At 37.0% G+C, this 27,700-nt stretch overlaps 1 protein-coding gene across 2 annotated transcripts; it reads right to left on the bottom strand.

Annotated features, from left to right (window-relative positions):
* scn4aa (sodium channel, voltage-gated, type IV, alpha, a) lies at window positions 1-26,019 on the bottom strand. Of its 2 annotated transcripts, XM_053510969.1 has the most exons (25): window positions 25,735-26,019; window positions 25,499-25,617; window positions 25,198-25,287; window positions 24,875-25,003; window positions 23,195-23,286; window positions 22,080-22,346; window positions 21,344-21,407; window positions 21,092-21,233; window positions 19,300-19,500; window positions 19,057-19,206; window positions 17,099-17,231; window positions 15,344-15,582; window positions 15,086-15,259; window positions 14,274-14,630; window positions 10,345-10,722; window positions 9,520-9,652; window positions 9,192-9,346; window positions 6,030-6,203; window positions 5,340-5,462; window positions 4,968-5,246; window positions 4,602-4,655; window positions 3,329-3,470; window positions 3,142-3,242; window positions 2,703-2,973; window positions 1-2,457 (listed from the first exon to the last, which is right to left on the bottom strand). In XM_053510969.1, the coding sequence occupies exons 1-25, from the start codon at window positions 25,990-25,992 to the stop codon at window positions 1,166-1,168; spliced, it is 5,517 nt and encodes a 1,838-aa protein (XP_053366944.1). In that variant the 5' UTR covers window positions 25,993-26,019; the 3' UTR covers window positions 1-1,165. The 2 variants fall into 2 exon arrangements, with proteins under 2 accessions (XP_053366944.1, XP_053366945.1); XM_053510970.1 differs by lacking the exons at window positions 25,499-25,617; window positions 25,735-26,019 and having other exon boundaries at window positions 25,198-25,289.
* Between the last annotated feature and the right edge of the window lie 1,681 nt (window positions 26,020-27,700).

The following is a 27,700-nucleotide window of genomic DNA, read 5'->3' as shown; positions in this document are numbered from 1 at the left end:
ATGTTCAAGTTCGAGTCTGCAGAGATTTCTTACAGCATATTTTTGTGAGTGTACTAATGATATCATGTCTTTCATAAGAACAGGTCACACAACTACTAACTAATTATATCTGAGCATGTAATTTTACCCAGATAGCTGATGCATAACAACACAGAAACAGTGCCAACAGAAGAGGAATTAGACAAAATAAGCATAAGAGTGCCCACATGTGAGTAAAGGCTCACAAAAAACAATAGACGCAAACATAATTGTGCTGACACTAATAAGAAAAGCTTATTTGAGTGGATATCACTGGGACATCTTTTGATAATGTATTAATTTTAACCACACCCTTCTGGACCAGGTCGCTGACTGCACCCATGGTCATAAATATTCCTCTGCCACACCCTTGGACTCTCAGTCTTATGCCTTTTTTATGCTTTTCTGTCATGATCACGAAAATAGCGCTATAATGGTATGAAGACGACTAATTATAATATTCTGAAAAACATTTTACCATACTGTTTTTAATCCCTAATGAGGTTGAACTGATCCAAGTATTTTCAGAAGATTTGTAATAAAAACTACAGAAAGTATGTACTGTACTGGTTATGTATGCCTTATGCAGTTGCACATAGTGCCCAATGTGACAGGATACCTCCCGTGTCATTGATCAGAGCCTGTTTTACTTATTCTATCTCCCTGCTGTAAACTGGCAGGCCATGAAATGGGGGTCTAAAAATAGTGCAAAGGAACGAGAGGTTCCAAGACATATCAGGAACTAGTTACAGCAGCTTTAGGGTGAAGGGAGAGGAAATAATGTTTAATAATTCACGTTAATACCAGGAAGTGAACAATGTTATATGCTCAACATGCCTGCACAAAAAAAAAAAAAAAAAAAAACACTGTGGATTTTGGGAACATGGGAAGCAATAGCCAGACTAATGTAAGGTTTGCCACAGGATAAGTGTTTCATCTTCGAGCATGGAACAGTTAACAACTTAGCTCCTAAAACAGAATCTATTGTGATAACAAATATCACTACTGGACACCAATAAATATCACCTCAACAACTCTATAAAATTGATGTGTTTAAGAGCATCAGTATTGTTTCTTTTTGTGCCAGTGATACACCAGTTAAACACATCACTCTCTGCTTAAAATATGAAAAAACATTGTCTCTCAACTATATGACTGATTCATTTCCTGCTGCCATGTCTGAACTTGAAGAGTTCGGCATAGATGTGGGTGCAGAACGGAGAACTACGTCATTTGTAACTTCGACTGGCACTATCCTCTGATGGCCTTGGGTCCGACGAAAAGGTGCCGGCATTGGGAGTCCAGATGAAGTTGATTTGACTGGCATAGGCCTAGACTTAAGCTCCAGAGCCATAGCAAGCTCTGCGTTGCTGCCATATAGGGCAGTCATCTTGCGTGCTAGCAGACCCTCTTTTTCTGGTGGCTCTTCATCCCCCTGCCGCCTTACTTTTCTTTTCTTAGAGCGATGCATGAAGGAGGCATGCCGGATAGAGCGTTTGAGGAGATGTTTGCGGAATGAATTTTGAATAACAATGGCGGCCCGCTCCTCCTCCTTTCTCCTCAGAGTGGTGATGATGGGCTCAAAGGATTCGGGACTTGGGTTATTCATTTTGAACTTTGCCTCCATGCTCTCCCTCATGGCCGCCATCTCAGTAGTATCTCCTAGCACGTTTTGGGTGACGGCCAACATGATATCTAGACAGTGAATCTTGTCCCCTATTACAACTGGCAGATCCATATTGACAAGTTTGATTCTGTTAGGTTTGTGAATGCGCAAGGGTTCTTGTAGTGCATCTACAAAATCAAACACTTGTTCATAGGGCAAAAACTGAGTGGCTTCTGTGTCAAACCTCTCCCAAGTCTCATCAAACATCTCAAAGTCATCCTCACACAGCAGGTCACTGCTCTCCTCCTGGGCAACATTAAAATTCTCCAAGATGATGGCGATATACATGTTCACCACCACTAAGAAAGACATGATAATATAACTGCAGAAGAACATTATGCCCATGCCTGGGTTTCCACAGTTGCCCATTACATCTGTTCCAGGATTTTCAAAATCAGGGTCACAGTCAGGAGGACCACTGTTAAGCATGGGGAGTAGGAGCCCATCCCAACCAGCTGAAGTTGTGATCTCAAATAGGCACAGGATGCTATTCCCAAAGGTCTCAAAGTTAAAAATGTCATCGACGCCAGCCTGCTTTTTTACATAGGCGAAGTTAGACATGCCAAAGATGGAAAAGATAAACATGATAAGGAAGAGAAGTAGGCCGATGTTGAACAGAGCAGGAAGTGACATCATCAGAGCAAATAAAAGTGTCCTGATGCCCTTTGCTCCTTTAATAAGACGAAGCACACGTCCAATTCTAGCCAAGCGAATGACACGGAACAGGGTGGGGGACACAAAGTACTTCTCAATTATGTCTGACAGCATAAGTCCTTTGGGAAAAACAGATATAAACAGTATAAAAATCTATTCAAACTGTAAACTCAGAAGCAAGAGGAATAGCAATGTGTACAGTATAGACAGGACATTATCAAAAAGCCTGACCACAATTAACGTGGAATGGAATTATACAGCTAGAGTAATCAAATTTTAACCCACACTCTATCTCACGAATTAATAAACCAGAATCAATACAAACTGATAAACACTTCAGGACTTCTCAAAGCTTACAACCTACCAGCTATAGAAAGGATGACAACAATGAAATCAAACACATTCCATCCCACGGTGAAAAAGTATTGTCTCAGCGCCACCATTTTTAGGATGCACTCCCCAGTGAAGACAACGATAAAGACCAAGTTGATCTGGTAAAGAACATTTTCTTTCTCTTCACTTTGGTCATCTGTCTCAATCATCATGGTAACCATGTTGAGGCAAATAAGCACCATGATGAAGATATCAAAAAATTGCTGAGAGATGAAGTCAAACACCACACCCTGGATTATATTCTGGAAAGGTAATAGAAACAAAAATTGATGCCAATTAGAAAAGAACAAACAAATCATCCTGGATATCCTTTAATGGGTAATGTCTAAAAAAAATCATCAAGTCTAAGCATGCAAAAAGGCACAGCAGAATGTGTAGCATTCAGATTATTTGTGCTGATTTGTGCATACTGTGGGACGAGGTATGGGTTTAACAGGCTTCTTGGAACCCAGCTTTTTCATGGCATTGTAGTACTTTTTCTGCTCCTCTGTCATAAAGAGATCTTCCCCACCTAAGTAGAAAATGAAAACAAATACACAATTATTTTTTCTATCTATGGAAAAGAATCAGTCTTTTCCTGATTCAAATAACTGGCACATATCTTTTGTTTTTGCTGATTAAAGTTGTCTATGATGACACCAATGAAGAGGTTGAGGGTGAAGAAGGAGCCAAAGATGATGAAGATTACAAAATACAGATACATGTATAAGTTAATCTCATATGACGGCTGGTCTTCAATCTGCAAGTCAACCGAAATATGTAATATTAATGAAATGCTTAAAATGTATGAACACATTATATAACACAATGAATGAACTTCCATTTTTTGTCAACCTGTCTGAAAAACTTATGTATCAAACTAATAGAGATCAGCTGCCTGCCAAAACCCACATGCAAACCCAGTCATGGAAGGACAGCAAAAATCTGATAACATTATGGCATCTTATACCCTTAAAACCCAACTGGCACAGATCTGTGCTGATAAATGACAATTAAATCTACTGTATGTGCTTATATGGAAGCCTTGCCGCTGTGTGTTAACGCGAAAGCTGCATTTGTGTTTTCGGGTATTTTAAATAAAAATGATCATTACTGGTTTTTTTAAGGCTACACACTTTGCCTACTTAGTATCTGCTTCAAAGTCATTCCAAACTGCCTTAAACTGTCCGTGTTTTGATCTTTCATTTGTCCTATTTAATGTGAGTGTGAGTTTCCGCCAGAAAGCTGACAGGTTCATGAATCACCTCACTGCTATGTTCATGGCTAACACGAGTTAACCAATTCTAACATAAGGCTGAATCCCAAGTAGCTCTCTAACCCCTGATCAAGGGAACTACTTGATTCTTTTTTTTTTTTTTTTTTTTTAATATTGTCAGCAGCAGTTGAACAGAGACTGTGAAATTATATTTTTTTAATTCTCAGAGGTTTATTCCAATGTGTCTAAGGATAGTTTCCGTTTAACTTATTTTTATGTTCCGACGCCTTAGTAAGTCATGGCCACAATATACTGTACCTTGTTCCAACAACTTAGTAAGTCATGGCCGCAACATAGCATAGTTTCCACTCCTTAGTAAGTCACCATGACAACATAGTATCTTGTTCCCCCAAGTTAGTAAACCATGGCCACAACATAGTATTTAGTTTCCACAACTTAGTAAGCCATAGCAAAATAGAACCCTTAATTTTATTATTGCTCTCTATATTTTGTTATCCATCTTACTTTCCCTCAACATGCCGCTGTTTTGCACACATAAATAATAGAGCTATTTGGTGGATTTAGATCAGAGTGTATACTCCATGCTTTATATATGCATATAAATTATACATAAAACTGGAAGTGTTTACAAATTATTAAACACAAGTGTGTCACCTCTCTGGAGTCTACTGCAGCATACATAATGTCCATCCAGCCTTTAAATGTAGCCTACAAACAAAAATGTATATATTAGTATCGGACCAAAGACATCTACACATTAATAATTAGGCTTAAATGCAGCATTACCGTGCAACGTCTGAAGCAAGGGAATAAAGATAGGATAAGAGTTATATTGTAAACTCACTTCAGAATGATGTGGTTTAAAATTAAACAATTAATATTAACTAAAAGCAACAATGATCCAGGTTTTCCACAGTAACCAAAATTCTGCCATAATGCGTAATTATAGAGTAATGTACTGTACATAACCTGGAAAAAAATAAATAAATAAATAAATAAATAAAAAAAACATGAGCTCACCACTTGTAGCAGCGAAAGGTAACCTAACCCCACATTGTCATAGTTGACCTTGACATTGACCCAGCGCGATTCATTAGTGTGCATTAGCGCTATGCAGTCACTCATGTTGTTCACTTGGTCGATGGGGAAAAGTTCTTCTGTTGTGGTATTAATGCAGCGGTAGAATTTTCCAGCAAACAAGTTGACACCCATAATGCTGAAGATGAGCCAGAATATAAGACACACCAGGAGCACATTCATGATGGACGGAATGGCGCCCAGCAATGCGTTCACTACCACCTGTACAGATTGTTACGATACACATAGAACTGATTAACTGAAAACCTGTATATATACATATTATATAAGTTACACTCTGAAAGAAGCTCTCACCCTCATTCCTTCAAATCTGGACAAAGCTCGTAAAGGTCGAAGAGCCCTAAGAGTTCGGAGAGATTTTATTGGCCCCAGTTCTGAATAGCCCAACAGATTTGCTGTCAAACTGATAAGTGACACCTGAAACAATGCATGAAAAAACAGTTTAGACATTTAAGACATAAATTTTAAATGATTAAAAATACACACAGTATAAATTACAGTACTGTGCAAAAGACACCATGTTTTCTGTAGAACAAATTTTGATTTGACAGCATGTTTAGTAAAACTAATGCTAACCTGTTTTACATACAGAAATATGCAAAAGTCTTGGGAACAAAACATGGCATAAGCAAAGACGGCTATTAAACATTTGTTGAAAATAATCAGTAGTGTTAGACACTACAGCTGGTAGTTTTTACTGAGTGTCCTGGAGAATATACCAGAGTTCTTGCTCCTTTCTATTCTACTGTACATTAGTTTTTTTGTATCTACAGTATATGAGCAACTATTCTTCTGTAATGTTATTTATTTATTTATTTATTTATTTATTTTTAAAGTTATGTTTAAAAATTTTGAACATTCTTGTACATAATAATGCAGAACAAAGACTGTATTTAAGACACTATGGTGACTAAAACTTTTGCACAGTAATGCATCAGACATATGAGCGCACTGCTCTCTAAAAATATAGGATAACAAGCTTACATCAACGATTAAAAAATCCAGCCAGCACCAGGCATTGGTAAAGTAAGTCTTGAAGCCATATGCAACCCATTTCAGTAACATCTCTACTACAAATATATATGTGAAGACTTTATCTGCATACTCCAAGATAATCTTAATTGTCCTGCGACGCTCGATGTAAATGTCCTCAAAAGCCTGAGAAAATACAAATTAGTAATTAACATTACAAATTAGTAATAAAAATATAATACAATATATGCAGTATATGTACAATGAATAATAAAAGTAGTGATTTACTAAAAAATAAAGGTTCAAGTCCAATAGCAAGGATTAATCTTTAATCATTTTATTTATTATTTTCATGCATAACCATTGTTTTAAATTAAATTGAGCTAATATTATAAATAAACTGGTTTACATATTTGACTAATGTTACATCATATTTAACCTAAAATGGCCAACATAAAAAAAACTATATATATATATATATATATATATATATATATATATATATATATATATATGCATTTTTACTTCTTTAATTGAGAAGTGTAATTTCAGAAGTGGCATATCGGGTGTGGTTGAGCATGTGGTGGCTGGGGAGAGGAGGAGGTTAAACCTTAAGAGGAGGCAGTTAACGAGTACTTGTAAGTCTAGTAGTGGGCAAACGTACTGACTCACCCCTCATTTCTCCATATTAAATTAAAATTTAAGTGCTTAAAGATACAATTAGATAATTGTTTATGTAACAATTTCAGCAGCTACCTCATTTCCATTCTCGTTTCCTAAATACTCTGTTCATCAATATATTAATCACCGGCCTGATCATCTGTCATCATCTGCTCCTGTTTCTTACTGGTTCATACCTTAACTTAGATGGTTTTACTGTATATGCTTGTCACTGTGTGGCTTAACTAGCAAAACACATTCCTTAGAAACCTGTTAGGTACAGGGACTGGACTGAAAATGAGAGACAAAAATTTGACAAAAATGAGAGACAAAAAGCCGTTCAGGAAGCCTGGTGTACTCTTCCTCAAGACCTGCACTGACAACAAGCTTGCATTAACATACAGAGTTTACAAGTTCTAGACTCACACTAGCTGTAGCCTCCCGCAGCTGTGGAGCCTAGAGTAAACTGAAAGGCCAAGCTCTCTCGTTGAAGCCATGAGTGACATTTTAGCACTCGCACATCAATTTCAAAGCAGAGCAATCATGTGCCAGGGTGGTGGTTGTAGACTGCTCTTGGTCTCACTACACAGGGGGAACTTTTATGCCCACAAAGACCAATACAAAACCCAGGCTGACTCTGCAGAATTTGTCAGACCACAAGCATCCACTAGTGCCTCTACTAGTAAATTTCTTGTGATAGTGCTTACAGCACACCGCACATAGAATAATGAGGTGCTTGATTGGCAATGGAGGTAGTGACAGAGCTATTGGATTAGCATCATGGAGACTAGGTAGTGTAAGAGGGCTTTGCTCCCCTATTTACCTCCACAAGAAGTGTTAAATTCTTGTGGACTTCCTTTTGGAATAGCTGTGCCATTACCGTGCCTTCTCACTCAACCATCAAATGTGTCAAACACTGTGCCATCCCACTCATCCATCTCAGACTTTTAGGCCAGGCGTTTGTGGCGGAGTGGTGTGCAGCATTTCACTATTTTCAGTTTCAATACCATCACTGCACTCATAACCTTTAATCAAGGCCTCTGGCTTTCGGTGTATTATGCAACACTATATCAGAGGCAGTGCCCTTGTGTGGGCTAAGCACTGAGCTGTGTTAGAAATGCACTTTTCTGAGTCATTTGGTGAGCTAAGGAGATTTTAAATGCATATAAATGATTGGAATTTGAATAAGTGGCTAAGATGGGTACTTCCAAACCCTGGCACAATCCACCCTTGTTGTCTGTGGAAACCACCTCTTGTTTTTTTAGATAGCAAAGGTTGCCTGCTTGCAACGAAACTTCTACCGTTTCACATACAGTAGAAGTAATAAAGTAGGCCTACTGATTTAGCAAGGCTCCAAGGACCGACTTGGTCGCCGGTCCTGATTGGTCAATGTGTTATTGTGTGGATTTTTCAGCAGGGTATCCACACTAGATGTACTTCTACAGATCAGTTGGGTGTGGCTTTTTTTTTTTCACCAAGGGGTAATGGCAAAATTTCTTCAACTGTGGATATACAGTAGTTACATTTACATTTAGGTATTTGGCAGATGCTCTTATCCAGAGCAACTTACAAAAGTGCTTTGCAGATTCCATTATTGGATAGGTCCTTACATTGGGTTACTAGGTTACTAACCTAGGCAACAGGAGCATTGGCAGTCAAGCATTGACAGTAGAAGAAGAGAGGTTGACAGTTGAGCTGGCAGGTAAGACATTGTTCTCACCTTTGTGGTATTACTTATGAGTTGTATTGTCTTATAGTGGGGGACCATGAGCCAGAGAAATACTCTGACTTAAGCAACCCGTAAGGCTACAAATTGCGATATTTTTCATTAAGTGTATTCAATGGGAGTTGAGTTGTTGCCCCATCATCCAGAGATTGCAAGTTTATATAGAAAGCCCTAGAGACAGCAGATTGACTATCATTGAGAGCAGCCTAACTCATTTCTAATACTGCTCATTCCACCTGTGTGAGCTCTCAGAAGGAAAGGGTGGGAGTGCTTTTAAATCAATCATGGTTCTACAGCCATTCACATGCATCTGTGAGCCCATGCAGGCGGAAGGAGAGGATAGCGCTTTCCTCCGAGCAGTTTAAAAAGATGTGGCTAGTGGTGTCACGTGGTTCAGAGCCAGTATATGATAGCCTTCACTCTCCCTGGTTGGTAGTTGTAGCCTTGATGTGGGAATGCCTTGATGACGGAGAGGAATTGGCTACAACTAAATTAGGAAGGAATTTGCGGGTTATAAACCTGTTAAACTTATATTTCTTGCTAAACGGCTTTCATACTGATTTTAACATAGTTACAATATACCATACAAAAATAGATTAAATTCAGTGGCTGCTTTACAGCAATCACTGAACATGCTTTATCTGCATTTAAGGAGTTAAATATGATTCTCACGTTGATTTCAATTAATTATATTTTGTCGTAGAATGTTTACATTATAGAATATCATTTAATTTTTCTAGGAATGTTTATCTAGAAACATATTTAGCATTTTAAAGACTCCGACATACCAGCGCACCGCTACTGAGAAGGATCATAAAGATGATGAAGGTTTCAAAGTAATCATGTTCCACTATGGTGTAGCAAGTTCTGCGCAGATTCCACCAATTCTTTCCCTTTCCTTGAGTGATGTCCACATTCAGACATGGACATCGTCTTACACAGTCTACCACATAAAACGACATAATCAAGAAGAAAAGCCTTTCATGATATTTTAGTAGTGAAACTATGATGCTGCATGCATTTAATTTGTTTAACGTTAAAACTTCATAATTTAAAATATTATCACATTCGATTTATTAAGGTCTAGTAGGAGCATTATATAACAAAGGCACAGACTTTCAGTAAAACAAGCTTCTGGATCTTCAGGCTCTGGTTCAACTTCCTCCTCTTCCTCAGGTGGGGGTTCTGGAGGCCTATAGTCCACTGTGCTACACACTGAAGAGTCTCCATCATTGAGGACACCCTGACCCTATAGACAAAAAGAAAGAGGTGTAGCAATAAAATAATTACAGCAAGTAATTGGGGGTATCTACTTTCTTCTAATTAAAAGTCATTTTAAAATCATCAACTATTAATTTTAAACATATACTTGAACACAGACAATTTTATTTGCTCTAATTTTTAGTCCGGTCCTTGTACCTACTGTAAATAGTGTCAGAGGTATGTTTTTGTTTGTTAAGCCACATGGTGACCTATGAATCGTTCAAGGATCTAACTTAATGCATGAACCAGTGAGAAACGGATGCTGATGATGACAGATGACCAGGCCGGTGATTAGTATACTGGTGATGCTGAATGCTGAGTGCTTAAATGAGGTTGCTGCTAAGGTTGTTACATAAACAACCAGTTTTTTTTTTATTGTATCTTTAGACACTTTGCATCTGGTCACAGTAAAACATTTGCCCCCATTTTATAATTAATCTAATTGAATTAAAAGTCTGATGTAGTACATTCCGTAATGATCTCTTATGTTAGGAGACTCTAAGTGGCTTAACAAAAGAAATGGTAACATAAAATGTGTGGAGAAAGGTAATGTAGTAATTTAACCATTATTGAGTCATCTAATATTATTTTATTTCAATATATTTTAGAAAGTATATTTTTGTCATTTTTAACAAATGAATAAATAATAATAAAAAAGATGTAGTAACAAAATGACACCTTCTTTTTGTTTGCATCCTCTTCTTCTGATAAATCCTCTGACTCTTCATCATCGACATCAGACTCAGCTTTGGCAATCGGCACATTCAGGGTCAGCGTCTCCAGACAGTTGGCTAACCCATCTGCCATCTGGTCTTTATCAAGGTGGTTTAATGTAAAACTTTCCTTTTTTCCTGTTTCCCCTGTTTCGGCCTCTGGAGGCTTCCTGCCCAATATCTGCTGTACAGTGCTGATGATAAAGGCTTTGATCCAGTCAATGGCTCTGGTGATGCGGCCAATGGCAATCTGGAGATTGTTCATCTCACCATCTTCATCACCTGCTGAGAGATTGTCCCCGCTGAATGAGCTGAGCAGCAAAGCAAGGAACAGGTTCAGCACCTAGGAATTTACAGTAACAAAGAGATAACAGTTTAGAGAATGATAAATCTTGAGTAGGTACTGTATAAAATATTTTGGATGTTTTTTTATTCTGACAGATAAGCATTCAGAAAATGGACAGGAATTTCTGGCCTTATTATGACAAATTCAAGATTGAATATGCAATGAGTATGTATAACAGCTATCAGGTTTTGTCCTGACTGCTATGACACGGAGTCAGTAAATATTTTACTGTCTGCAGGGCCTCCAGGGAGAAGCTATCTAGTTTCTAAACCATTTTGGTCCATGTTTGGATTCTCCTGCTTGCTTTAGATCTAAGTCATGGTCATGGCAGGTAAGGCTATGTTAAAGCGGTTAAAAAATGTGTGCTCCTTTAATCTATAATGTTAATCCTTTATAAATTTTTAAATACACACATTATCATTCAAAAGTTTAGACACACTTTCTAAGTCCATGGCCTTTCAAATTCTATTACTTTCTACATTGTAAAACAATGCTGAAGATGTCCAAAATATTGAAAAAACTGTTCCAGAACAGCTGACCTTAATGTCTTGTTGTTACTTAATTACATAATGCTATATGTGTTATTTCATAGATTTGAAAAAAAAAAAAAATCAGTATTGTTCTAGAATGTAGAAAATAAAACAAAACTTGAGTCCAAACTTTTGACTGGTACTGTATATGCATGAACATATCATAAACAATATGACAAGAATATAAAGAAATAAAAAAATTACAAATAAATAAATAAAAATCATAAACGCATTATAAAATAAAACCTTAACACAAATATACTGCCATTTCATTTTTCATTCTATCCTATTATAATATAATATAGACTATGGAGACAAAAGTACTTGGCCAAACCTTTAATAACATTATACTTATACTTCAATATGGAGTTGTTCCCCCTTTTGCAGATACAACAGCTTCCACTCTTCTTGGAAGGCTGTCCACATGATTTTGGAGTGTTTCTGTGGGACTTCATGTCCGTTTATTCAGTAGAGCATTTTTGAGGTCAGGCACTGATGTTGGACGAGAAGGCCTGGCTCCCAATTTCTGTTCTAGTTCATTCCAAAGGTGCTCAATGAGGTTAAGGGTCAGGGCTCTGTGTTCGGGCCAGTCAAGTCCTTCCACACCAAACTTATCAAACCATGTCTTTATAGTCCTTGTTTTCTGCACTGGGGCACAGTCATGTTGGAATAGAAAAGAGCCTTTCCCAAACTTTTGCCACAAAGATGGAAGCATGGAATTGTCCAAAATGTCTTGGTATACTAGAAAAGAGCCTTTCCCAAACTTTTGCCACAAAGATGGAAGCATGGAATTGTCCAAAATGTCTTGGTATACTGAAGCATTAAGATTGCCCTTCAGGGATAAAGGGCCTGAGTGAAACACCTGAATTTAATAGTTAACAGGTTTGACCAAATACTTTTGCCCATATGCTGTACCCCTCATAATCTATATTTCCTTATCAATATAAAAAAAAGATGATGTTTGCATTACAGATGTACAGTGTATTAGTATCTGGCCTAAGTATCTGATTTCTTTATTGCTTATCAATTAGAGGATTCTGCTGATGTGTTTTGCATGGGGTGGAGCAAGAAGCAGGAGCATATCAAGACTCCAGACTATGCTGCTGTGCTTCTCAGCTGTCTGTGTTTGTTCCCTGTGTGCCAAAAAGATCACTTGAGCTGGATCTTAACACATAGCCAAGGTCAAAACCGCTGTTTGCTGGCTCGAATCATAAGACATAAATAGAAGCATGAGTAGAGAAAGAGTCCTGGTGTGTTATGGGAGTGTGTGTGTTTGTCTGTGTTGGTGTGTAGCTGAGTCTGTGTCTACGTGACACAAAAGCTTGCTTTTGCTTATGCTGAGTAGTGATGCTTTTGTTAGCTCACTAAGATAAGCCATTTCATTTCCTCTTTCCTTTCAGCAGTTGAGCAGCTGCTGTAAGTGTTATCTCTCTGCCATCCGTCTCCACTTACAGTTTTTTTCTCACACTTCAAATCACTGGTAGGTTTACTTGGTCTGTTAGCCTGTTTCCTGAACTCTAGAAACCTCCTACTTCATGATAACGAAAGCAGGAGGAAGTCTAAATGCAATATAATGCACATCCAAAGATATGTATATTTTGTAATTCACTAACCACGCCTTCCTGCTTCCATAAATATTTCTGCTTACACACACCCACAATGTCTTCCAGTTAACTCACTTGGCACAAACTTGTAAAGTAAAACTTGTAAAATTCAAAGCAGTAAATGATATAAACATATAGTTTTTTAACCTGTTAGGTAGTTTGCACACTTTGTCCTAGGTTGCCTACTCAGGACAGATTTCAGGCTTGTTTTTTCGAACACTGGCTGCACTATGATATTTTATTTTATGCATGTGCGGTATGCACTAGGTTAATTCCTTTGCTGTTGGATGCATGATATCTCATGGTGCAGCAACACCTACAAACAAGGACTTGATTTGGTATGCAGGCTGATATCAGACAGGCTTTTTTGCTGCAATCTCAGCTCAAGTACAGGTGCCAAATTGTGACCTAATTATAGTTAGGTCACAATTTGCACAGTTCCTTTGCACAATTATAGTCTGGTTTTATGTGTCATTTTCCATAGTAACACTTTGCCCAGCTTCATGAGAAACAGGAAGTCAAACCAATCATGTTACTCAGTATGGTGTAGGCACTGAATGATGTCAGCTTCCGTGCCTGTTATAGACTTGTACCAGGTTTGTTTGTAGAGAATCCTAGACTAATAGCATGTACATTATATAGTATCATATATGGTGAAAGAAAAATTATGCAAGTGTGAAAATGACCCAAGGCCACTAATAAATAAAATTAGTTTGTTCAGTTCAGTTGAATGGGAAATAACATAGAAACGTAAGAAGGAAGGAACTTATATTTCGTTTTGTGTGGGATTCACCCAGATAAACATTAACCAATAGTATTTGCTGACCTTTCGTGAGAAAAAAGGAGATTCTAGATTTGGTTCACAATTCCAATTATTTACAGTCAGTGAATTAGGTTTATTTATTGCATAATCTTAACATCATTCCTGCCTCAGGGGCTGTGTGTATGGAGTCCCCCCGTGCTTGGTGAGGTTCCTCCGGGTTCTTCTATTTCCCCCAACAGTCCAAAGATATGCAGACTAGGGTTATTAACTGGCATTCCCAAATTGCTCGTAGTGTGTAACTGCATGTTTGGATCTTGACCAGATGTCCTACCATGCTCGTAAAAGGGGAATAAATACAATGGTAATTTCTTATTGGCCTTAACAATCAATAATTAGATGACAAAGGTTCCTAGTTGGATGGATGGAATCTTAACATCAGACTATTGATAAATGGTTATTAATCATAGGACTTCTGTCACACTGAGAAGATATAGAATGACTACAATAAATAATCATAAAAAAATGTGAATGGGAAATTGCACTTTTGGCACCTCAGAAGGCACATTTTTAAGGGTAAATGCTCTCCTACTGTATATAGTACCTGATTTGACCGCATAGACTTGCATAGTTCTTCTGAATATCTATACTCACCACCAGGTTTCCTATGACCATGACCATGAGGAAAACCACAAGGCACATGGCCCCTCCAGCCACTTCCATGCAATCCCACATGGTTTCAATCCATTCGCCACACAGGATACGAAAGACAATGAGGAACGAATGGAAAAAATCGTTCATGTGCCAGCGAGGTAGCTCGCAGTCCTCTGCAATCTTACACACGCAGTCCTTGTAGCTTTTGCCAAAGAGCTGCATGCCTACAACGGCGAAGATGAAGACAATGATGGCCAGCACCAGAGTCAGGTTCCCTAGAGCGCCCACTGAGTTACCGATGATTTTGATCAGCATGTTGAGCGTGGGCCAGGATTTAGCCAGCTTAAAGACTCGCAGCTATCTCCAGCACAAGTACGAAACAAACACACACACACACACACACAAAGACAATGTCAGCAACAGGAACATTTTCCCTAACTACTTGTAGTTGAACAAATGTAGATTGGTATTCAATGTAAAGGAAACCTACAAGCCCTTGAGCTTTAATTATGCAGAATGCTTTAATTAAGGTGAAGAGGTATCCTTGAAAATGCAGTGCAGTTATAAGCATTACCACACATAAAAGAGGAGGAGAAGAGTAGGACACAAATCAAAGTGCTAACCAACTCATCCTATGGAAAGCAGGTTGGTTAAAAACACAAATCAGAGGGCAATGGGGGCTCAATCTGGGTTACTGATCGGAAGGTCAAGGATTCAAGCACAAGCAACACCAAGCTGATTTTTTTAATGTTAGCACATAACATGCTTTCTTAAAATAAAAATCCGGATATAGGGTAATGGTTCGGGCTTACCAAACGGAAGGATCTGAGGACAGACAGACCCTGCACGTTGGCCAGACCTAACTCCACCAGGCTAAGAGTGACGATGATGCTGTCAAATATATTCCAGCCCACCTGGAAGTAGTAGTAGGGATCCAATGCAATGAGCTTGAACACCATTTCTGCCGTGAAAATACCAGTAAACACCTGCATTGAAAGAATTTATTTAAAAAATTTTGCATAGTGGCATCAAGATCAATCAGTTCTTTGGTTTTCCTGTGGTTTACCTACCAAGTTGCCAACAGATAGTACATGTTCAAATTCTGGACTCATTGGATAGTGCTCCATAGCCATGAACAGTGTATTGAGCACAATACAAATTGTAATGCCTAGGTCCACAAAGGGATCCATCACCACAAAATGGACCCATTTCTTGAAGACTATCCATGGTTTACAGCAGTCCCACTTTAAAAAGATGTCAGCAAACTTATACCAGCCAGGCGGACAAGGCCTCTGGGCCTCCGCCAACTCTGAGGGAAGACAATTTGCAATCATTAAACCACAACATATTAAATATATCACATTTAATAAGTAATTCTGTTCAGCATTTATCAACTCACTATGTCAACTCGTGCTCCATGTCATTAAATAATTTAGAAGCTTTATGTTGGGTGTTAATTACTGATTCTTTTCCGCTACTATAGTTATTACCCTCAGTAGGCAACCGCAGGACAGATAAGTGCCACATGCCAAGTCTAAACTCAGCCACTTGAAATAACCTGAAGCTTAACACCACTCAGTGTAAGGCAACAGGGCTTTTTTTCTCATACAACTTGCTCGACCACTTCTCCTGTCTGCTATTCTCCAGACAATACACACTCACTGCAAGTGCTAAATAGTAATAATAGCAGAGTAATCTCTGCTATTAGACTACAAATTAAAGCACAGCCAGTTGTATCTGTCTGCCTAAGCTTGACGATTTCCACTGTGAGAAGGTAACCTTTTTCCAGGATAGATTAAAAATAATGTATTTTTGTTCAGTTTTTAAAGGTCCATAGACTTCTTCTATGTATAAATATTATGAGCAGCAAGTTCAGATTTTCTTAAATCAAAATTGAGGTCCACATAAATACAATACATGCAATAAGTCTTCTTACAGCTGCTCCCATCAAGAGGCTGGCACATCCGCAGCCCTCCTATTTATTGACTCCCGGTCTTGCAGCATGCAGTTGCTGGGTAGGATGGGGCGTGGCAACATGCGGCAGGGCTCCAACATGGATCCTCAGATTCTCAACTCAACAACTTAGAGCCTTAACTGCCTGAATCATCACTCCCCATCTTACAATAGGTTTTAGTCTTTGTAAAATTTCCCTGCTCTGCACATCAACTGTGAAGTTTTGGGGACAATATAAGTAATAGGGACCATATGGCTAGTTCTGATTAGCCGTTTTTAGTGGTTAGCATTGTTGCCTCGCATCTCCAGGTCCTGGGTTTGATTCCCATGAAGGGTCTGTTTGCGTGGAATTTGCATTTTCTCCCCATGTTTGGTGGGTTTCCTCCAAGTTCTCCTGTTACCTCCCACAGTCCAAAGACATGCAGATTAGGCTATTGGAGTTCCCAAATTGACTGTACTGTGCAAATGTGCGTGTGAATGTTGACTGAACGGCCTACCATGGTCCTACAAAAATGGTAGTAAATACAATAGTTACCGTTGGCCTCCACAGTCCCTAGACTAAAGAGGTTCCTAAATGGATGGAGATAGATGGTTAGCAGTTCAGCTAGTTTCAAAGAAAGAAAAGAGTTACATTTGTTCTATAACACGATTCATCTCAGTGGGACAGCAGAAATTTCATACTGTTTTAAGTCTCAATTGAATTTTGGAGCACAGCATTGTTGCACAGAAAAAGGGTTGTGGACAATCGTCACAGTTGGTGTCCAGAGCAGGAAAACGTACAAAGACCAAGACCTAGTAATGATCTGTTAAGATGCACATTAATTTTGCATCCAAACTATCCCTTTACGTCTCCCTTCCATCTCTGGTTATACCTTCCCTAGTCACACTCAGCACGCTCAATGCACTGGCTGTCCTCTGTGAGATCCCAGGATGTTCCAGGTGCATCATGCTATGTTTGGAGCATATTGATTTCTTGTCAACTTTTTGCTCATCATCTGATGCTGACTGGAGAAACAAAATGCATATACTGTTAAGGCAACAGATTCTCTATAAATGTTATTTTACTTCTTACATAAAAAGGCCTGTATTCCTAACATAAAGTAGGTTGAAATTCAGTTGTGTATATATGTCTCTGAACAATAAGTGACACAATTTTCATAAATTAATTACTAAATTACTAAATGTACAACACCACCATAAGTTTAAAGATTTCAATTTAAATTTGTACAGTAGATTTCTATTTTTTGCACATCATATTTCTATTTTTATTTTTAGTTCTATTTTTCCTAGTTTAATTTAATTTTTATTTAATTTCTATCGTATTTCTTTTATTCATATTTATTTCTTATTTGTAAACTTAATTCTCTTCTAGGGTCAATGGCAGCCGTAAAATGCATTTCACTACATTTCGTACTGTGTATGTTTGTGTATGTGACAAATAAAATTTGAATTTGAATTTGAATTTGAAAAGAAGAAATAAGCCATAAAGAAGTGATTGAAGTGAAGATTTTAAGTTCAACAGGCTAGATGAAATATATATGCTATTCCATTAACCATTTTTGCATTGCAGCTATTTTTTATATACTGTAGTCCCTCTATTTTCACAGGTTAAAAAATTATTTTACAATCGACTGATAAGCAGTTTCATAGGCAGGTTTAGGCTGTTTTTATTTTATTAAACAACAAATTAGGGATTTGACAGTTGTTCATGTAATTAAATAAAGCTTTGTGGTTGAGAGAGGTGTAGATACTTAAAACTTGCAGAAACTGAAGGTGTGGCCAACTTAAGAAACTGATAAAAATACTTATTATTTTATTTTTATTATATTATTATTTTTTTATTATGCATTGGTGAGCTGAAAGTCCATAAACTGAAGTGGATAATCACAGAATTCCTTTCTTGGTGAAGAAAAACCCCTTTACAAAATTTACCCAAGTCAACCAAGATACTCTGGATGATGTGGGCGTGTCATTGTCTAGCATCCAGATATGGCTTTATGACTAAAGACACTGGGTTAAACTCATTAGACATAAGGAAAAAAGTTGCCTAGTTATGGGACAAATTTCTCTGAACAGATGAATCCAAGACGAATACTATATACCAGAATGATGGGAAAAGAAAAATTAGAAGAAGGAAAGAAAGGACTCTACTCGTACCGTACCACCTGTCAAACAAATGGTAAAGCCATTGTTATGGCATGAGTCTAAATAGCTAATGGTGGAATTGGATCACACGTTTTTTGATAATGTGACTACTAATAGAAACAGCTATACTTTCTGCTCATGGGATATGCAGAAATGTTAATGGGATGAATCATGGCGGAAAACTTCTTAACACATGAAAGTATGGGTTTTAAATTGCTGACATCAATCCAAGGGAGCATGCTTTTCACATACTGAAGACAAAAAAGCAGCAAGCAAAGCAAAAAGGCCATCATCTGCCATGTTCATGGGTAGCAGATTTCAGGCAGTCATTGCCTGTAAGGGATTTGCATCCAAATATTAAAATTATCATTATATTTATATTTTTGTCCTATAACTTTTGAGCCTGTAAAATTTTGTTATTCCTAAAGGAAGATTTTTTTGCATTAAAGTTTAAAGTCTACGATCTGGATTGCTTAATTTCAAATCCATCGTGGTGTGTACATGTGCTGTATTGTCTCTTGCTTTTAAACTATACTTTGTTTTTTAATATTATAAATGAGCTTTGTAGTAATTCATGTTAAGCACAATTCTAGAGACAGAAAACTGGAACCTAACAATAAAACAGTCACCATTTCTGAATATGACTCAAAGACTTGAACTAGAAGTAACTTGAGCCTAGGTTTACCTCTTTCATAGTCGGGGCTCTATGGATGACCAGACGGGGAATAATCCTTCCATTACGGTCCTTTATTACATCATCCCCATCATCTGCCATTTCTGACTCTCTGCTCAGAGTTGTCTGACTGGCCAACGATGCCTTACTACTACTTTGCAACTGCAAGAAACACAATGTTAATTGTTTTTTCATTTGAAAGAAGACTGCCGTTTTCTCTCATCTATCACATGTAATGGTATGTAGTCACCTGACCTGTTGCTCTTGGTTATTGAGCTGCTCCAGCATTCTTTGAAATTCTTCCTCTTTTTCTCGGGCCTCAGCAATTGTGGCCTGGTTCTGTTCATCATATGCCATGGCAACTACAGCCAGGATTAAGTTGATGAGGTAGAATGATCCCAGAAATATGACCACCACAAAAAAAAGCATGTAGGTTTTTCCAGCTGCACGGAGAGTCTGTGTGAAACACAAGGTGGCGTTATATCAATAACACACATATAATTAACTAAAAGGCAGTTGAATAAAGTTAAACTACAAGTTGACTTTAGACCATACGTTTACATTCTCCCCATGGTTTCATTTTGACAGTTTAGAAATGACAGCCGAATGTGATAAACGCCATTTTTAAAATTTATTATTTGCAAATTATGGCATGTAGCAGCCACATATTACGTTGACATTTAGGCATTTGGCAGACGCTCTTATCCAGAGCGACTTACAAAAAGTGCTTTAATATTTACATCATTGGATACATACTTACACTGGGTTAACTAAGTGCCATTAGTCCAACACAACTGGGAAGAGGTTTTTTTTTTTTTGGAGGGGGGGGTTAATCCAAAAAAAGGATATTTATAATGTTACTGGCATTGCAGTTACTCCAGCATTAATCAATTAAAGTTATGCATCACCTAAAATCTGTGTCACTTTCTGTGAAATTAAAGATTTTGAGATTTAGATCTTGGCCTAACATCATATGACATACTGTACTTATCAAAGCTACTGTAGTGGCGTTATCTCACTTCTAAATCTATACTTTTGTCTTTAATTATTGCTCCTTGTATAACTACGATTGTTGCATTCGGAAGCTGTGCTCCATGTTGCAGTAAAAGGTTAGGCTAATTGACGTAGTGTGTGAATGTGAGTGTGTGTATGTATGCGCCCTGCGATGGAGTGGTACCCTGTCCAGGGTGTACCCTGCCTTGTGCCCTAAGTCTCCTGGGATGGGCTCCAGGTCCCTGCGACCCTAAATACAGGATAAAGCGGTATAGAAGATGAGATGAGATGACTAATACAACTGCAGGCTGATTTATCGCTTGATAAATCAAAACTATGAAAGAATCACACAAAAATTCACATTTACACTATATAAACCTTTGTGGGTTTGTGGTTTTTTTATATCTTTGTAATATGTTACTGCTTGTTCAATACTTGTATGTATGTAAAACTATTATCAATATTCATGTGCAGTACTCTCTATATAATTATCACACTTTATCACTGTTAATACACTGTAAACTTACAATTCATCATATTTCTCACACTCAACTCTTGACTATCATCATATTCAAAACAGGAAACCATTGAAATTAATTTCTTATTTTGCTGTCAAACTGTTCAAATATTAACCATGCAATCATGCAATGTTTTTTTCAAGACAAAATAATATGGAAATTATTTTTCCTAAAATGAATACCTACTTTAGCATTGAATTTAGAATTAACACCATTCTTTAATAATTCATCACAAAACCTGAGGATTTCCAGAAGTCTTTAGACAACATCTATGCCAAAATTACTGTAAGCTAAATTTAGCAATTAACCAACCAATTAATTAATCAATCAATCAATCAATTAAAATGACCTTTTTCCCATATGGTACTGCTTGTTAAATACTTGTATGTATCAATATTCATGTGCAGTATTCTCTATACAGTTATCACACTTTATCACTGTTAATACACTGCAAGCTTACAATTTATCTTATTTCTCGCACTCAACTCGTGACTATAATCATAGCAAGTCAATCAATTGAAAACTGATTATACTACCAGCTGAAAGAGATTTTCCCAGTAGTCCTGAGTCATGAGCCTAAAGAGAGCAAGAAAAGCCCAGCCGAAATTGTCATAGCTGGTGTAGCCGTAATTCGGGTTCCTTCCAGCCTTCATACATGTATATCCTTCTGGGCACTTCCTGTCAAAACAACAGCAATAATATCACACTTTTTGATTTATGGTAAAACCTCAGTGTGTACATTTAACAGGGTAATTGTTGAAATATCCACAACTGGATCACAGACTTACCCAGCATCAGAACTGTTTCCACATAGTAAAGCATCTAAGCTTCCTTCCAGAAAGTATTGGTTTTCTGCAATAAATCAATCAATCAAAAAAACAATTAATTAATCAATCAATCAATTAAAATTACCTTTTACTGCTTGTTAAATACTTGTCTGTATCAATATTCATGTGCAGTACTCTATATAATTATCACCCTTTATCACTGTTAATACACTGTAAGCTTACAATTTATCTTATTTCTCGCACTCAACTCTTGACTATGATCATATTTAGAATAAGAAACCCTCAAACCAAAACAAACCATACTTTTTCAATCTTTTTCTAAGACTTCTTCTGTCATGGACCTAAACATTTAGCATGCTCAATGAAACCTACAGTATGAGATGTAGCTTGTGGGTTTTTGTTTTTCTTTGAGCATTGCATGATCTGCCCTTGGGGTGAATGTGTGAACAGTTTTTGCCTAATATTAAGACCTGCTACAATCAGATGGTTTTCACTTGTTTTTTCACAACAACACATAGAATTAAAAGAGGAAAAACTAATTTTTACACATGACTGTACAGTAGCTAGCAAATTAGGCTAGTTATAGTATGTTAGCCGATACTAGCTAGGACTTATATAAGCTGTATTTACTTATTTATATATTTATTTATTTAAGTTTAGTTCAAATTGTCCGAAAAAGAAAAAAATAATCAGGATAACGTGCGTAGCCATAGTATTCTCCTAAACCTAAAATTACCTTCATTTTCAATGTAGGCTTTGAAGTCAAAAGTGTCGTTGAGGAAGGTGGTGTTGTAGGTCAGAGTGGAGTTGTAGGTCAGGGTGGAGTTGTAGTCATCCATGGTGCTGTTTGGAATGGGCCAGCGTATACACTTCTGCCGCAGGTTACCCATGAATAGCTGCAGGCCAATCAAGGCAAACACGGCGAGAGCAAAGTTGGTCAGAATCATCACATCCACCATCTTCTTGACAGACTGGATCAGAGCTCCAACAATAGTTTTCAAGCCTTTCAAGAAAAAAAATGCAAATAAGCAAGAGACTGAAACAAGGAAAAATAAAGGAAAATTGGAGACTAATTTAAAAATGGGACCTAAAGAAAAAAGTAACACAAAGGTACAGTCAGGTCCATAAATTTAAGAATAAAGATATTTTTTTTAGGATTTGGCCTCCGTACACCATCAACTTGAGTTTGGTATGCAACACTGACGATGTGAGCAAAGTCAGGACTTTCAGCTTGAGTTCAAGGAATTCGACCAAATTGTGGCAATAACCGTTTCAGAATTAAAGCAATTTATATATATAAATTCATACATAAGTATTCATCACCCTTGAACTTTTCCACATAATACATTATTACAAATAAAAATCTGAAAAATGTGGCGTGCATTTATACTTAATCCGATACACTTTACTAAACCAAACTAGAATGTGGAAAAGTTCAAGCGGTATGAATACTTTTGCAAGGCACTGTATGGTGATATGCAGTTACATGGACAGGTGTGGCCTGTTTACTCGTTACTCCATGACTAATCAAGCAAATAAAAGTGGTATGCATTTGGTCGCTGTGCATTTGAATTCTCAACTTGAGGTCCAAATGGGTGTCTATGGAAATAAAAGTTGCCATCATTAAGCTGAGAAAATAAATAAATAAATAAATAAACCTATCAGAAAGATTCCTAAATGTTTAATGGCACGCTTTGTCAAGCCCTGGAATTAAAGCTGAAAGTCTTGACTTCACTCACATCTTGAGTGTTTTATTTCAATGTGGTGAGGCCAAATACATAGAAAAGAAAAAAATCCCCAAATTTATGGGGGCTATACATATAAATAAAGGGAAAAAACAAATAAACAAACCAGGAATAACAGTGATTGTTTTAAGGGCTCTGAGCACACGGAACGTCCTAAGCGCTGACACATTGCCAAGGTCAACAAATTCTGTGATGTACCTAAAGGCAGCAGAAAGACAAAAACCTTAATACAAAATAGGGTTTCAAGAAGTACAATTTAAATTCCAAAAGTATAAGTTGTACTCTGCATCCAATGTGGAATTAGTTAAGACTGTTGTCCCTATACGCATTTGTGTAACCCTGTAAAAACGATCCTGACCGATTAGGTATTATCTGTTCTTCCTAAAAGGAAATTGGGTGCTGAAAAACACTTGGAGCTATTACTGGGTATAGACATTGTATCCTTCTTCAACCTTTTTCATGTCCTAGAACTAGAATATAATCATCATCATATAATCTACATAGACATAGAAAAAGACTATGTACTTTAAAAAGTACATAGTTTACAAAGGGTGCAGTTTTTCGATCCTTACAGCTTTGGTTGTTGCAGTGAAATGGGGTTGTTGCTGATGTAAATGATATGTTTTAATGAGTGCTATATATACATGTGTCCACCACCTCAGTCAAATGGCAGCATTAGCTGACTGTCATTGAGAAGGTGCCTGAATAGCATAACTGCGTATGAAGCCTAAGATCACTTAGCAAACAGCACAAAAGTCTGAATTTGAAATTCCACAGAGAAATCAATCTTTCCCAAGCATAAAAGATTCCCAAGTGTAAGATGATGGCTCTATGAATTTGTCTTATTATTGACTGGTTGATATTATACTGTCTAATTGCAGTAGACATGTCTAACATTTTTTTTTCTTCAGAAAACAGGGTCACATAAACTAAAACTTTCTTCTTAGTCACCTTATGGTAAGGACTTTTTTTTCCTTTACACTAGCATGTGTTGTTTAGATTTAGCTATTTCCAATATTTGTTTTAAAACTGTAATTCTATGCTAGCTTCTTGTTGGTGGATTTTAGATGATCATCACAGCCACATCTGCGTACCAAATTTCTTTTACAGTGTGTGAAATTTTTGTGTTTTTTTAATATATACAGTAGGGCAGTCGATTCCTGCCTCAGGGTCTGTGTGCATGGAGTTTGCATGTTCTCCCTGTGCTTGGTAGGTTTCCTCTGGGTTCTCCGGTTATGCAGATTAGGCTAATTGCTGCTCTCAAATTGCCCATAGCGTGTTAACGAGCATGTGAGTGTGTGCATGTGTTTTAATGGTTGTTTTCTGCTTATGATATTACAATTATAAACTTATAAAAGGCTTATTTTGAGAGTTTTTATTATGGTGTTTGACGGATTTTGCAAATGCACTTGACAATACTGTTCTTGCAAGAACTATTACAGAAAGGCTGACCTCTGTGTCTTAAAATAACAACTAACTTTTCTTATTGTTATGTAATTACCTAATTCCATATGTGTTATTTTATAGTTTTGAAATCCCCAGTATTGTTGTAGAATGTAGAAAATAAATCACTAAACAAAAACAAATAAATTTGCAAATGACCCCAAACTTTTGAGCAGTAGTGTGTGTGTGTGTGTGTGTGTGTGTGTGTGTGTGTGTGTATATATATTATCGTCATTGATCTATGCAGTGTTGCTGCCACAGATCTGTGCGTAATGGGTTTAATTGGTTTAACTCAATATTAAAAGCATGCTTATATTGATTTTAAGTGTCATGATATACTTACGCCATGCTGATCACCATGAAATCCAGCCAATTCCATGGATCACGAAGGAATGTAAAAGATCCAATACAGAAGCCTCGTGACACCACTTTCGTTGTTGCCTCAAAGGTATATATACCAGTAAAGACATACCTGAAAAATTATTGTAATATTAAACTTATTAGTAAATAATAGGTAGATATGCAGAATGAATAGATTAAAATATTTTATAAATATATATTGTTTGCTTGTTGGATAGTTTTATATATTGTATTTTTGCATGCAAATAATTTTGAAAGTCACATTTGCCATTGAACTTATACGATGTTGAAATGTGTTACACTTACTCCACAATTTTACTCCAGGCAGGAGGGTTGCTCATTGTCATGAATACACAGTTGGAGAGAATAGTTATCATGATAATCATGCTAAATAATGTAATCAAAGGTTAAGGGAAAAAAAATCACATATTTAAGACTCAACAAAGTTGAAAGGGAAAAGATTAATACAAGGTATTTATTTTCAAACATTTTTTTATATTTTGTATTTGCTTAAAATTGATAGACAAGAAAGAACAAATAAATGAACATAACAAGGCAAGACAAAACTATGTAAGTTAATCGTGAATCTTTAGAGCATAAAGGATATGAATGTATGAGAATTCTAATGGCTGCTCTTCTTATGAGGTTAAATGGGCTGATAACGTAACAGGATGGTTCTGCATTAAACCTGTAGATTGTGTTGCCTTTGGTGATGATAATAAAGGTCTGAAAAACACAAAATATCAAAATTAATAAAAGTCCATTAAACATTTTCATACAGTTATTTTGAAAGTAAATTGAGCAGCCATATTGAAATGCACAAAAGAAGGCCTTCAGACTGACTTTTTGCGTTTTGTAGAAGGGGTCTATATCTTCCAGAGGTATGTTGAACAGCTCCTCTGGTGGATCCCCATAGATCATGGGCAGAGTCTTCCCTGCTTCCAGGTCACTTTTAGGTGCTGTTGGCTCTGTTTCCAGCTCCTCATCCTCTAATTCCATTCGGATTTTTCTTTCCTCGATGAGCCTCTCGATCTCTGCCAGTGATTCCGGAGTGAAGCGGCGGAACACTTCAGGGCCTGTGGTAGGTACCATTTTCGCCATCTTTGCATTGCGAAGATACACTACCTCACTGAGGAATCTCTACCCCGAGCTGTCAAAAATGACACAAACATGGATTTATCTGCACATCAATAACAAGCGAGATTAGAAAACGTTTAACAACTGAGTGGTGTCTTGTGTGGTGTGTGGTGACAAAGAAAAATATTTTTAAGCTCACAGAATAATGCACTGTACAGTATGTATTCTTTGGCTAATTAACATGATTGTCATGACAAGTATTATTTACGGCTTTAGATTGGTCCATTCATGTAAATATCCAAATAGCCAATCAGTTGGCAGATCACATTCAGATTCAGGTCAACAGCTTCAGTAAATTTTTTACATCAAACATCAGAAAGGGGTGATGTCAGCGTTTTGAAGATGATGATTTAGAGTTTGTTCAGAATGATGCGAAAAACAACAACAGCAGCAATGACAACAAACCAAAATGCAAACTTCTGCAGAAATACCACTTCTGCAAAACCATTTTGCAGAAAGATCTTTGTATATTTAGAGAACAGGTGTCCACCTCTAGTCAGTGTTTAGTAGCTGATCTGGAAATGAAACAGAAGGGTACACTACGGTATTCCACATGTCTTTGTTAAGTATACTGTATAATATTGTGTTTGTCCAACATCTACATCTCTTAATGTCCTATTTTATATAATGCATCATTTTTGTAATCCCTTTCTCTTTGCTTCAACATTCTCCAAAAAACTATTAAGCACATTCATTCCCTCAAACCAGTGGTTGTTTTGCCAAGCTGGTAGTTTCTCTTGACTGATCACATCAAAGAAAGAAGTGATGTGACTGGCTTTTTACAATGCATCAACTTTTGCTATGAAATGCACCTATATGTAGAGGTTTAAAGCTTCTAAAAGAAGAATATGTGGTGGTTTTCAAATTAAACATTTTGTTATAGACAACTTTGTGTGCCTGGAAGAAATAATTTCCCATTAAGAGTAAAAGTTTGAAAATAGCATTTATTTCGTTTTGATGTCAAACTCCTTTCATGTCATATTATTTCACTGCATTTTACACTATGGTCCAATAACTCTTACAAAGCAAGCTTACTGCTCCAAGATAGCACATTAACATTAATCTAATTGTGCAGTTGAGTAGAAACCTTATCTTAGAAACAATACTATAGCTTACAGAGTGGTGAGTGATAACTAGTAAGACTCGGGGTAATGCCATGGAAAGGCAAACTTGAAGTTAACAGAATAGCAGAGCTCTCTTTTATGATAGTGGTGCTTCAATTTTATTTTAAAAATACCCTTACCAAGACATGAGATTGGATAACAAGAGGCAAATTTGGCGGACATAATACCTGTAGCCCCCCAAAAGTCTTTATAGCTACAGGTAGATTGGCATGTGTATAAATGAAAAGAATGAATGAATGAATGCCAAAATAAAAAATATATTGTCACTAAACAATGCAGAAAACTGTGTTCATACTTTTATCACTAGGTTTTATCTAGGTTGGACTACCTTTAGTTGGACTACCTTCAGTTAGTCCAGAATGCAGCAGCGAGAGTCCTCACTAGAACCAGAAGATACAGTATGAGCACATCACCCCTATCTAATCCACACTGTATTGGCTCTCAGTGAATTTCCCCAGCGATTTTAAAATACTACTTACTTACCCTATAAAGCATTAAATGGTCTCGCGCCGCAGTCTCTAAATAAACTGCTTGTCTTTTATAATCCA

The sequence above is a fragment of the Clarias gariepinus genome, chromosome 14 (genome assembly GCF_024256425.1).
Source record: "Clarias gariepinus isolate MV-2021 ecotype Netherlands chromosome 14, CGAR_prim_01v2, whole genome shotgun sequence".
Lineage (NCBI taxonomy): Eukaryota > Metazoa > Chordata > Actinopteri > Siluriformes > Clariidae > Clarias > Clarias gariepinus.
Note: the sequence above shows the minus strand (reverse complement) of the source record. Positions and strands in the feature narration are given on the sequence as shown.